The sequence below is a fragment of the Antechinus flavipes genome, chromosome 5, assembly GCF_016432865.1.
Source record: "Antechinus flavipes isolate AdamAnt ecotype Samford, QLD, Australia chromosome 5, AdamAnt_v2, whole genome shotgun sequence".
Lineage (NCBI taxonomy): Eukaryota > Metazoa > Chordata > Mammalia > Dasyuromorphia > Dasyuridae > Antechinus > Antechinus flavipes.
The window spans coordinates 229,081,743-229,095,046 of record NC_067402.1 but is presented as its reverse complement, the minus strand read 5'-3'; the positions used below and the strand labels follow the sequence as shown (position 1 = coordinate 229,095,046).

Below are 13,304 nucleotides of genomic sequence, written 5' to 3'. Positions count from 1 at the left end.
GTTACCTTTTATTTTCTCTACTTCAGTGTTGCTCAGTTCCTCTCCCTTCTCTAATATCTTGTCTTTGCCCATTCTCCCCCGTCCAGTTTAGTCTCCTCCTATTGACTGTTCAAGACTGAAAATCAATCTCAACCTCTCTTTCTCTTGATGAAGGTTGGCAGGAGCTGCCTGATCCTGTCCTGTTCTTAAGACAGCTGAGCAAGGCTTCCCCTCACTCCTTCCTCCCCCCCTTCTCATTTCTGAAATCTCCTCCTCTTCCAGTAAAGCCTGTGACAGAAGGGCACAGAGTTAGGAGGAGAGAGAGCTCAATACATCCAGATAATGGAAAAATGAGACCCTTTCAATGAGCTTCCATCAGACCAGAGGCAGCACAAGTGTTCTTTTTTCCCTATTTCTCCCTTCCCACTCTCCCCTTCCCCCAAGGAGCTGCTCCCCCAAAGAGCTAGGGTCTCAGGTCTTGGGGCTAAGCTCTCATGGATGCATCCATATAGGTCAGACACAGCTCTGCAGGGACTGTGTCTTTTGAGACTGAGAGTGCAGACTAGCAGCTATGGCCAGAGTCAAGGGCCCAAGATGGGGGTTGGAGAAGATGTGGGTGGGGGTGGGGAGGAAACCTTTTATCCATTAGCTTTGGAGCTGGCGCCAGGCAGCATCTTTGACAGGGCCCTGAGGAGCAGGAAAGCACCCACCCACCGCCATTTCTGATCATTTTATAGACACACATACAGCACAGGAATATCAATGTGTAACTGTGATTCCTTGTACCTCTTCTGACTTAACTCAGGGGGTAAAGGGTGGGGGTGGGGGGGCAGAGCAGCATCTACATGTTCAAAATAAGGATCTTAGTGTCTGTGTGGATCCAATTCTTCCATCTTTCCTCTGAGTGGGAAGGAACAGCATTGCTATATATCTTCTTCATCTATATTTCTGTGTTAGACACCTGTTTTGACTCTTTACAACATTTTTGTGTCCCCTAAGATCTATCCCTTTTCTCCCCCATTTACTTTTTCTTGAAAACAAGGACCAACCCCTAAGTACCCAGCACAGGGCTAGGCACACAAAAGTTGGTCAATAAATACTGAGTGACTTAGATGAATTCCATCTATTCTGGGGGTCCCATCTCTTCTGTTCACCCTCAAAAACCCAGGGCTAGGTGGACAAATTTGATTTTTTTCTATCACCCCACCCCACCCTAGTCAAAGCTGAGCCAGAAGGCTGTGGACATGAGGCTTGGAGGGAAATGGAGCAGCCCTCTTCCCCTAATTCCTCCACTTAGACTCAGCAATCAGGCCAGTGGGAGGAGCTGGCCCCCCCTCATGCCTGTCTGGGCTATAAAGCAGCCTCTGGATCTATCAGCATCTCCTCCCCAACCCCCATAGCTGCTTTGCAGTCTTTCCCTGGCTGGCTGTGTGGACCTCAGCCACCATGAGTCACTTATCAGGCCTTCGAACTAGCTCCAGCTCCACATCATACCGGCGTACCTTTGGGGCACCACCCTCATTGTCCCCAGGATCCTTCTCCTATTCATCAGGTTCCCGCTTTTCAAGCCGCTTGTTGCCTTCTCCATCCCCTAGCTCTTCTGTTCGTCTGGGAAGCTTCCGGGGACCCCGGGCTGGGATAGGTGCGCTGCGCTTGCCCTCAGAACGACTTGATTTCTCCCTGGCCGAGGCCCTGAACCAGGAGTTTCTAGCCACCCGAAGTAATGAAAAGCAAGAACTTCAGGAGCTCAATGACCGCTTTGCCAGCTTCATTGAGAAAGTTCGGTTCCTGGAACAACAGAATGCAGCCCTACGGGGGGAGCTGAGTCAGGTCAAAGGCCAAGAGCCTGCCAGAGCGGATCAATTGTGTCAACAAGAGCTTCGGGAGCTTCGCCGGGAGCTGGAATTGCTGGGCCGAGATCGTGACCGGGTGCAGGTCGAGAGGGATGGGCTGGCCGAGGATCTGTCTGCTCTTAAGCAAAGGTCAGGAAAATGCACAGGGAAGAAAAGGGGCCCAAAGAGTGGGACAAGTGGGGAAAGAAGAAGGGATATGAAGCTAGATAGGACAGGAATTGTCTGTTAGGGGGAAATCGATCTGAGAGGATGGGAGCATGGAAAGAGATGTCCTCCTTCTTTCCAGATGACACAGAGCTGGGGTGTGGCCCGGATCCAGGCTAGATGTAATACAGTCTGGACTCTAGCCCTTTCTTTGCTGTGATTCCTTGGGAACATCCCTGTCTCCCTCCACATCGGGTCTTTCACAGTAGGAGTGCCCAGAGCAATTATGTCACAGTGCCTTATTCCTTGAACTTTGGGGTCTGCTGGCTTTGACCCAGAACTCCTACTTTTTTGGATCAGATGGTAGCCAGGGAAATCAAAGGAAAGGGGAGACTGAGCAGTGTTTCTTGGGCTCAGTTTCTTACGGTTTATTTTACCTGTCAGGTTGGAAGAGGAAATACATAAACGAGAGGAAGCAGAGAATAATCTGGTGCTTTTCCGGAAGGTAAGCAGGGCATGGTCCCCAGAGAGGATCCCAGAAGCTCATCCATAATTCAGAAGTTTCACAGGTTTTTGATTTTACTTTGTGCACCTCTCCTACTACACATCCCTTTTCCCCAAAGAGTCAATGATCTCTGGGGATGTGAGGAGGTGAGTGGGATCTGTAAGACAATCAGGTGCAGAATCGTACTCAACAACCTGCCCCTACCCCTGGATAGGATGTGGACGACGCAACGCTGTCCCGCCTAGAGCTGGAAAGAAAGATTGAGTCCCTGATGGATGAGATAGAATTTCTCAAAAAACTACATGAGGAGGTGAGTGGGAGGAAGTGAGTGGCTTAGGGAAAGGAGAGGAGGGGGCAGAAGGGGAAAAGATAGGATCTAATTCTCAAAGGGGCTATTGGGAGGCAGGGGTCTCCTGCCCCTACTGTAGAAATGGTGCTCCTCCACACCCAGGCACCATCTGGTGGTGAGCAGCAGAATTATTCCTCTGCAAGCTGGCACAGGGGAGACCCGAGCCAAAAACAGTCCTATCTCTTATTGGGAGACCAATTTCAAACCACACCTATCTGTTCATCTTTGTTATTCTCTTTTCCCACCATTTCTGGGCTTGTATGTCGGGATGGAGGGAGAGGGGAAAGGATAGTTTACATGGGGCTGAATCTGTCTGTATGTCTGAAACTTAGGGACTTCTTTACCTGTTCTTGGGTACTACTCCGGGAATACTGGATGCACCTGTTGGGCGTAGCAAGTAATTAGTGTGTGGATTGTATGGAACAAATAAGATGTCTGACTGGATAGTGTGGTAGACCCATATGGGGTGTGGTCATTGGGTGGCAGGAGCTGAGGGACCTACAGGTGAACCTGGAAAGCCAACAAGTGCAGGTGGAGGTGGAGGCCACAGTGAAGCCAGAGCTGACCGCAGCACTCAGAGATATCCGTACGCAGTATGAAAGCATAGCGGTGAAGAACCTGCAGGAGGCTGAAGAATGGTACAAGTCTAAGGTGCGGACTTAGAGGCTGGGGGATATAGGGGAAGAGGGACTGAGAATAAGAACAGTGGGAAGAACAAGATGGGGGGAGTGGAAGCTAGAATCCACGTCCTCAACTGTGTTTTCCCCCACCCTATCTAGTACGCAGACCTGTCAGATGTGGCCAATAGGAACCATGAGGCTCTTCGCCAGGCTAAGCAGGAGATGAATGAGTCCCGAAGGCAAATCCAGAGTCTAACCTGTGAAGTGGATGGGCTTCGGGGGACTGTAAGTGCCATCTCTGAGGTTACCTGAACCTTAGGCGGTAGGGAACCAAGGGAGGGAGCTGCCAAGTAAAGAGCTGCTCTCCTACTCTTGTTAGAATGAGGCATTGCTTCGGCAACTCCGAGAGCTGGAAGAGCAGTTTGCCCTAGAGGCTGGGGGGTATCAGGCTGGGGCTGCCAGGCTAGAAGAGGAGCTCCGACAGCTGAAGGAGGAGATGGCCCGGCATCTTCGTGAGTACCAGGAACTGCTCAACGTCAAGATGGCCCTGGACATTGAGATTGCCACCTACAGGAAACTACTGGAAGGCGAAGAGAGCAGGTGGGAATGATGAGGTGCAAGGTGGGAACAGACATGACAGGACAGGAAAAGGAGAATGGAAAATCTGGGGAAGGAGGAGGAGGGAGCAGGCTTGGGGAGGGAAGAAAAGAAGAATACTCTATCTCTGATCACACTACCTTCACTCTTTCCCCAGGATCTCTGTGCCAATCCACTCCTTTGCTTCCTTCAGCATGAAAACATCTGGTGAGTCACAGACATGGCCACACACATAAGCTGTACTCACACCTTTTCCATCTCTAAATGCCATCATTTTCCTATCCCATTGGGTCATAGGATTTAATCATAAAGAACCTTAAACAATTTGACTGAAATCCCTCATAGACAGGAGATGCTTAGAATCAAGTGCAGAGCCTCTGACTTCAAATCCCAGACTTTCCTCAGTGATACCAAGCTGACTTTACTACTTGTAGCTTAGATGCCCAATTCCAATTTTGTTTTATAACTCAGAATAACTTCTATTCACTTTTCTCCCAAGCAAGAGATCTCAGTCCCTATCTTCGACACCTGGACTCTTCACAGCTTCTGCTCACCAACAAACATCTGATTTGGAAAGAGCTCAGGGTCAAGATCCAAGACTGCCAGTGACTACATGATTTGAGCCAGTCACTTAATAGCTTGTATTTCTATGAAATTTTAAGCTTTAAAAAGCCTTTTCTTAATATCCTGAGGTAAGGGGTACAGGTATTAATTACCTCTATATTCCAGAAAAGGAAACTTGAGACTGAAAGGAATTAAGTGACTTCCTCAGGGCAAAGTTGAGCTTCAAACCTAGGTCTCTCATGACCAAATTTTGTTCTTTCTATTGTGACTTATAAAATGGATAATTATCCTTACACTATCTACCTCAGACTTGTTGTAGAGCTCAATGAGAATATCTGTAAAATGCTTTATAAATCTTGATGCTGTGAAACTGTATAAAATGTGTAATTTTTTATGTTTATTTCTTTTCCCTGTTTCTCTCCCCCTTCTCCCCACCCCCACCTCCATCCCACTCTCCAATCTTCTGTTCTCTTCAGTGGCTGAACCTGAACTTCCAGATACCCATAGCCGAAAGATGGTTTTGATCAAGACCATAGAAACCAGAGATGGGGAGGTTAGTTGGGAAGCACTTGATGGCCATTGGGAGGCCTTTAGTTTTATTCTTTATTTCTGTGAGCCACAACAACAATCATGTGGCGGTTATGGACAAATGGGGCAAAAGTTGTTGTTCCTTAGACCAGGGAGGGATAAATCCCAACTTTCATGATGTGGGGGATGAGCAATGGGAGCTAACAGGTCCCAGTTCTCACTGAGCCTATCCTTCCCAGCAGGTGGTGACCGAGTCCCATAAAGAACAGAGGAGTGAAATAGATAAGTCTTCCACTCACAGCTACTAAGCCTTCAGTGAACCAAAATTGTCTATTACCCTCTCCCTAAACTTCTAAATCAAGGGTCTGAACTGGCTCTTACCCCCTGCATAGTGCTTGGGGCCTAGTTCCCACCAAACTTCCAATCCCAAGTAATGTAATGACCCAACAATGGGCCATCCCTTTAGCTGGTGCTGTGGATTCTCCAATCTTGCTGTTATAGGGACTCCTCCTCCCACCCCATGAATGTGGCTTCTTTTGGTCCTGTTACTTATCTGTGGCCTAGCATCCATCTGAATTGTGCCCCCTCCCCAACAGTGGATAAACTCATTCACCCAGAGATGGTTTCCCTTACCCTGCAATTTGAGAGTATATGCAGTCCAGGATCCCTTCCCCTATTTCTGCTAAACCTCTGCATTTTGCTTTTATCATAAATAAAAAAAGTTAACATCAAAAGAGACTCTTGGCTCAGAACTTGATATGGGATAGGTACAAGCCTGTAGCAGCCAAGGAGCTTGACATGATTCTGGGGTCACCAGTCTAGATAATGCTCCAGATGGCCATGGGAATAACATTAAAATGTGGTCAGATCATCACATGGTAGGGGAGAGTATTGCCATAAAAGAGCCCTGTGTGTCAGAGACAACAGAATGTGAACCAAGGCAATGCCTTCCATGATATCTTTTCTTAGTAGTTCTATATTCTTATTATTGATGTATTTTCTGCTTCTGGTTTTTATAACTGCAAATACCCATATTCTCTGCAAATGTAAGCAGGTCAACATAACTTACAAAGAACACAGATAAACTGAAAAACTGAGGCTTTTTTCTCCTTAACATTAGAAGACTTGTAAAAGATCCTACCCCAATTTAATTATGTGCAAAGATTGGACAGAACAACCACAGGAACGTGGTAGATAGATGAAGTAGGTCAAATGTCTCCTCTTTCAATGCAGATTTCAAAGAGGGGAAGCAAACTATCCTGTCAGTTCTTCTGCTTTTATATGGAGGGTTTTTTGGGGGAAGGGAAGGGAGTTGCTGCCTAGGGGCAGGAGTGGAAAGAGAACACAGTAAAGTTAACATAGGTGTGTTTTTTTGGAAATGCAGGTTTCTTTCAGATTTCTTTCATAAAACTAAATTTGTGCAAAGCTGTCTATACTCTGTTTTCTATTTACCTACAAAATCTCACTATTGGGTTTCTGGGAAGATTTTTTTTCCCCTTTTCCTAAATTGTGATGATGCTCAGTGGTGAAATAATTTTTGGTAGCACCTTAGTTCTTGTAGATAACATAGTTTTCATCCTAAAGACAAAAGGATGTATATCCCATTCTATTCTCACCATCCTAATTAGCCAGTCATTGCCACAGGATCCCTAGGAACCAGAAAAATTTAAACATCTTTTATATGGACAAAAATGGGACTTTTTTTGTGTAAGATGGAAAAGTCTGTGAGTCATTTTGCTGCCTACTCTAACTTTCCTCTTCTCCTCCCCCAAGTTGATTTAAGATAGCAGAACTCTGCTGTTCTAAAAAGCCATCCCTAAAACTTTTTAGAGACCCCTGAGAGTTAATATCTCCCTTCTAGACTAGCACCTTGGGGACTTAATACCCTCCCAATTTTATTCTCCCACTGATGATTTGAAACAATGAGCTCCTGCAGTCTTGGGATAACTGGTGGAAAGCCAGCTGGAGATACAAACCAGAGAAGGATCTCATTCCCACCTTTCCTGGCTACAAAAAATATCTTTCAATAAACCTCTAAGATCTGTAAGTTTTATAAATTGTGACCAGTGTCTTTCTTGCTTAGTAGTGATTAGTTTATTTAAAATCACTTACTAATGGGGAAATTGCCTATAAGTGTAAAAAGTAACATGAATAGGAGAATCTAATCCATCTTCTTCAGTTATTTTCTATAGATCCAAAGAATGACCCTGAATCTTTTGAGATAAAGATAGGACACCCAAATAAACTTCTTTCCTTTGCTAGAAACTCAGAACCATGTGATGCCATAAGCAAATTGGAAGAACAAGAAATAGATATTTGGAGAAGGGAAGAATTTGTGACCAAAGAAGAATTAGAGAACATTATGAAATGCAAAATGGACAACTTTGATTATATTCAACTAAAAAGTTTCTGCACAAGGACTGGTTCAATATTAGGAAAACTATTAACATACTTCCACTATATCAATAACCAAACTAATAAAAATCATGATTATCTCAGTAGATGCAGAAAAAGCATTTGACAATATTCAACACCCATTCCTATTAAAAACACTAGAGAGTATAGGAATAAGTGGAATTTTTCTTAAATGATCAGTAGCATCTATTTAAACCATCAGCAAGCATCATATGGAGACATACTAGATATATAATGGGGACATACTGGGGACAAACTAGAACCATTCCCAATAAGATCAGGAGTGAAACAAGGTTGTTCATTATCATCATTATTATTCAATATTGTATTAGTAATGTTAGCTTTGGCAATAAGTGAAGAAAATGAGATTAAAGGAATTGGAATAGGTAATAAGGAAACCAAAGTATCACTCTTTGTAGATGATATGATGGTATACTTAGAGAATCCTAGAGAATCAACTTAACAACTACTAGAAACAATTCATAACTATAGCCAAGTTCCTGGATTCAAAATAAATCCACATAAGTCATCATCATTTTTATACATTACCAACAAAGTCCAGCAGCAAGAGATACAAAGAGAAATTCCATTTAAAATAACTGTAGATAATATGAAATATTTGGGAGTCTACCTTTCAAAGCAAATTTCAGAAATTATGCAAATATAATTACAAAACACTTTCCACACAAATAAAGTCAGATTTAATCAATTGAAAAAATATCAAGGGCTCATGGATAGGCCAAGCTAATATAATAAAAATGACAATCCTACCTAAATTAATCTACTTACTTAGTGTCATACCAATCAAACTCCAAAGAAATTATTTTACAGAGCTAGAAAAAATAATAACAAAGTTCATTAGAAGAAGAAAAGGTAAGAATTTCAAGGGAATTAATGAAAAAAAATGCAAATGAAAGTGGGCTTGCTGTGCCAGATCTAAAACTATATTACAAAGCAGCGGTCATCAAAATCATTTGGTACTGGCTAAGAAATAGAGTAGTCAATCACTGGAATAGGTTAGGTTCACAAGACAAAATAGCCAATGATTATAGCAATCTAGTATACCCAATGGGATAAAAACTCACTCTTTTGACAAAAACTACTGGGAAACTAATATGGCAGAAACTAGGCATTGACCCACACTTAACACCTTATAACAAGATAAAGTTGAAATGGATTCATGATTTAGATATAGAGAGTAATATTATAAGCACATTAGAAGAACAAAGGATAGTTTATCTCTCAGATATGTGGAGAAGGAAGGAATTTGTGACCAAAGAAGAACTGGAACTCATAATTGAACACCAAAAGATAATTTTGATTATATTAAATTAAAAAGGGTTTTGTACAAACAAAACCAATGCAGACAAGATTAGAAGGGAAGCAATAAATTGGGAAAATATTTAAGAGTTCTGATAAAGGCCTCATTTCTAAAATATAGAGAGAACTGACTCAAATTTATAAGAATTCAAGGCATTCTCCAACTGATAAATGGTCAAAGGATATAAAGAGACAATTTTCAGATGAAAAAATTGAAGCCATTTCTTGTTGTATGAAAAGGTTCTCTAAATCACTATTGATCAGAGAAATGCTAATTAAGACAACTTTGAGGTACCACTACACACCTCTCAGATTGGCTAAGATGACAGAAATAGATGATGATGAATGTTGGAGGGGATATGGGAAAACTGGGACACTAATACATTGTTGTGAACTGATCCAACCATTCTGGAGAGCAATTTGAAACTATGCCCAAAGAGTTATTAAACTGCGCATACCTTTTGATCCAGCTCAGTTTCTACTGCGCTTATATTACAAAGAGATCTTAAAGGAGGGAAAGGGACCCACATGTACAAAAATATTTGCAGCAGCCTTTTTTGTAGTGGCAAGAAACTGAAAACTGAATGGATGCCCATCAGTGGGGAATGACTACATAAATTATGGTATATGAATCTTATGGAATATTGTTGTTCTATAAGAAATGATCAGCAGGATGATTTCACAGAAGCCTGGAGAGATTTACATGACTTGATGCCAAGTGAAATGAACAGAACCGGGAGATCATTGTACATAGTAACAAGATTATACGAAGATCAATTCTGATGGATGTGGCTTTTTTCAACAGTGAAATGATTAAGGCCAGTTTCAATGATCTTATGATGAAGAGAGCCATCTATACCCAGAGAGTAGACTGTGGGAATTGATCGTGGATCACACAACAAAGCATTTTCACTCTTTTTGTTGTTATTTGCTTGCATTTTATTTTCTTTCTCATTTTTTTCCTGTTTGATTTGATTTTTCTTGTGCAGCAAGATAATTGTATAAATATGTATGCATATATTGGATTTAACGTATATTTTTACCATGTTTAACATATATTGGATTACTTGCCATCTAGTGAAGGGGGTAAGGGAAAGGGAAAGAAAAATTAGAATACAAGGTTTTGCAAGAGTTTATGTTGAAAAATTATGAATATGTTTTGAAAATAAAATGCTTTAATTAAAAAAAAAAAAAAGAATTTCAAGGGAATTAATGGAAAAAATGCAAATGAAGGTGGCCTAACTATACCAGACATTAAATTATGTTATAAAGCAATGGTCATCAAAACCATTTGTTGCTGGCTAAAAAACAGAGTAGTCAATCACTGGAATAGGTTAGGTTCACAAGACAAAATAGTCAATAACTATAGTAATCTAGTATTTGACAACGCCTAAGACCCCAACTTCTGGGATAAGAACTCATTATCTGACAAAAACTACTGGGAAAATTGGAAACTAGTATGGCAGAAACTAGGCATTGATCCACACTTAACACCATATATACCGAGATAAGATCAAAATGGGTTCATGATTTAGAAATAAAGAGTGATATTATAAGCACATTGGAATGTAGGATAGTTTATCTCTCAGATATGTGGAGAAGGAAGGAATTTGTGACTAAAGAAGAACTGGAACTCATAAATGAACACCAAATAGATAATTTTGATTATATTACGTTAAAAAGTTTTTGCACAAACAAAACTAATGCAAATAAGATTCTAAAATATATAGGGAATTGACTCAAATTTATAAGAATTCAAGCCATTCTCCAACTAACATTTATTTACCATATTTAAAATATATTGAATTACTTGCCATCTAGGGGAGGGGATGGGGAGAAAGGAGGGGAAATTTGGAACACAAGGTTTCCCAAACATTAATGTTGAAAAATTATCCATGCATATGTTTTGAAAATTAAAGTCTTTAAAGAAAAAAAGTTTCTACACAAACAAGATTAAAAGGAAAGCAAAAAGCTAAGGAAATAAAATTTTTATAACCAGTATTCCTAATAAAGTCCTAATTTCTTTTTTCTTTAATTTTTAGTAATAGTTTGTAATTTTCAAAGTACTTGGATACTTTTCAACATTCAACCTTGCAAAACCCTACAAGGTTCCCCCAACTCTCTCCCCTAGACAACAAGCAATGCAACACGTTAAACATGTTCTATTCTTCTATACACATTTCCACATTTGTCATGCTGCACAAAAAAATCAAATCAAAAAGGAAAAAAATGAGAAAGAAAAAAAAAGCATGCAAACAACACCCAAAAGTTGCAAATACTATGTTGTGACCCATATTCAGTTCCCACAGTCTTCTTTCTGGATGGAGATGGCTCTCTTCATCATAAATCCATTAAAAATCTCATTTCTAAAATATATAAAGAAACGTGTCAAATTTATAAGAATAAAGTAATTTCCCAGTTGATAAATGGCCAAAAGATATGAATAGACAATTTTCAGATGATGAAATTAATACCATTTATAGTCATATGATAAGATGCTCTAAATCACTATTGATTAAAGAAATTCAAATTAAAACAACTCTGAGGTAGTCTCATATCTTTCAGGTTAGCTGACAGAAAAACATGATAAATGTTGGAGGGAATATGGGAAAATTGGGGCACAAATGCATTATTGGTAGAGTTACTAAATGATCCAGCCATTCTAGAGAGCAATTTGAAACTATGCCCATATGTAAGAAACGACCAACAGGATGAATAGAGGGAGGACTGGTGAGACTTACATGAACTGATGCTAAGTGAAATGAGCAGAACCAGGAGATCATTATACACTTCAATAACGATCCTGTATGAGGATGTATTCTGATGGAAGTGGATTTCTTTGACAAAGAGACCTAACTCAGTTTCAATTGTATTGTGTCTAAGATATATTGTAACCTATTTAACATGTATAGGATTGCTTGCCATCTGGGGGAGGGGGTGGAGGGAGAAAGGGCAAAAATTGAAACAGAAGTGAGTGCAAGGGATAATGTTGTTAAAAAAAATTATCTTGGCATGGGTTCTGTCAATAAAAAGTTATTAAAAAAAAAAGAAAGAAAGAAACTATGCCCAAAATGCTGTACAACAACCCTAACCCTTTGATCCAGCAGTGGTACTGCTGGTTTAGTATTCCAAGGAAATCATAAAAGAGGGAAAGTGTTTGTAACATCTCTTTTTGTGGTGGCAAGGAATTGGAAATTGGGGAATAGATGAATAAGTTATGGTATGGAAAATATGGAAAATAATGAAATATTATTATTCTTTAAAAAATTATCAACAAGTTGATTTTAGAAAGGCCTGGAAAGATTTATAGGAACTAATGTTGAGCAAAACCAGCAGAACCAGGAATACAGTATAAACAGTAACAGCAAATTTGTGTGATGACCAACTTTGACATATTTGGTTCTTCTCAGTGGTTCAGTGATCCAAGGCAATCCCAATAAACTTTGGATAGAAAAAGCTATCTGTTGCAGAAAAAAGAACTATGGAGAATGAATGAAATTCAGAACCATGGCACCCTATCTCTGAGCAAAGTAACCCTTCTCTTGGGTTAGGATCTGATAGATCTTTGAGGAAGGGAATTCCAGTGCTACTTATTCTTACAAGGAAGAAGCAGTCTACTTCTCTATCACTTTCCTACAATATTCTTATTGTTCTCACAATAACTCATCTTTCTGCATGATTGAATCTACTTGAAAATTCACTCCTCCCAAATATCCTCTGGCCTTGGGACTCCCTCTCTCCCTCTCATTGAAAAGGATAAAAGTAGACATCAAGATAGCTCCTCCTCCCCCACCTTCCAGTTAAGGAAAGTACCCAGTGCAGTCACTTCATCACCCCCTTCTGTGGGAATACCCTCTCTCCATCCACCTTTTCAGTTTCTTTTTATGTGTAGTCTTTCCCTCACTCCATTGTGAACTCCTTAAAGACTTGAATGGTTTTTTGCCTTTTTTTTTTTTTTTTAAATTCCCAGGGAACTTAGTAAGTATTGATTGATTAATTCTCCAAAGAAAACTCAATCCCCCTGCAGAGCTGACATTATGGACCTCCCTCAGCTGCCCTTTTCCCCTCAATTCTCAACCCTTTTTCACTTTTTTCCTTCCTGGGGTTTTGAAATTCTGAACTCCCAGGTTTTTCAGACAGCAGGACTATCCTCAATGAAAATGAATCATTCATTTATTCATTCAACAAACACTTGAGTGCATATTACATACTAATGATAAGCATTATTTACAAAGAATATGATACTTTTCTTCAAGTTATGACCTAGTGTAAAGGGCAGGAACTTGGAGAAATATACTTAAGGCTCAGTATGATTGATTTAATCCTAAAACAAGGTGTTAACTCAGTAGAATTAAGATAATGATTCTCTAATTTACATGTATTTAGTATAGTTCTACAAGTTGATACTATTCTACAAGATTGACACCTAT

General features: G+C 40.4%; 1 protein-coding gene across 3 annotated transcripts; it reads left to right on the top strand.

Annotated features, from left to right (window-relative positions):
• The first annotated feature begins 1,343 nt into the window (after window positions 1-1,343).
• Window positions 1,344-5,873, top strand: PRPH (peripherin). Of its 3 annotated transcripts, none has more exons than XM_052001562.1 (9): window positions 1,346-1,961; window positions 2,421-2,481; window positions 2,696-2,791; window positions 3,317-3,481; window positions 3,610-3,735; window positions 3,830-4,050; window positions 4,205-4,254; window positions 5,088-5,164; window positions 5,382-5,873. In XM_052001562.1, exons 1-9 carry the CDS (start codon window positions 1,426-1,428, stop codon window positions 5,445-5,447), a joined length of 1,398 nt encoding a protein of 465 aa, XP_051857522.1. In that variant the 5' UTR covers window positions 1,346-1,425; the 3' UTR covers window positions 5,448-5,873. The 3 variants fall into 3 exon arrangements, with proteins under 3 accessions (XP_051857523.1, XP_051857522.1, XP_051857521.1); XM_052001561.1 differs by having other exon boundaries at window positions 5,379-5,873; XM_052001563.1 differs by lacking the exons at window positions 5,088-5,164; window positions 5,382-5,873 and adding an exon at window positions 4,547-5,081 and having other exon boundaries at window positions 1,344-1,961.
• Window positions 5,874-13,304: the final 7,431 nt, after the last annotated feature.

What these genes read in the sequence shown, in the direction of transcription:
- PRPH (XM_052001561.1), top strand. Translation starts at nt 1,426, where the DNA reads ATGAGTCACTTATCAGGCCTTCGAACTAGCTCCAGCTCCACATCATAC. An exon ending in TGGATGGGCTTCGGGGGACT is followed by an intron (nt 3,736 to 3,829) that starts GTAAGTGCCATC and finishes TACTCTTGTTAG; the next exon opens with AATGAGGCATTGCTTCGGCA. An exon ending in CTTCAGCATGAAAACATCTG is followed by an intron (nt 4,255 to 5,087) that starts GTGAGTCACAGA and finishes TGTTCTCTTCAG; the next exon opens with TGGCTGAACCTGAACTTCCA.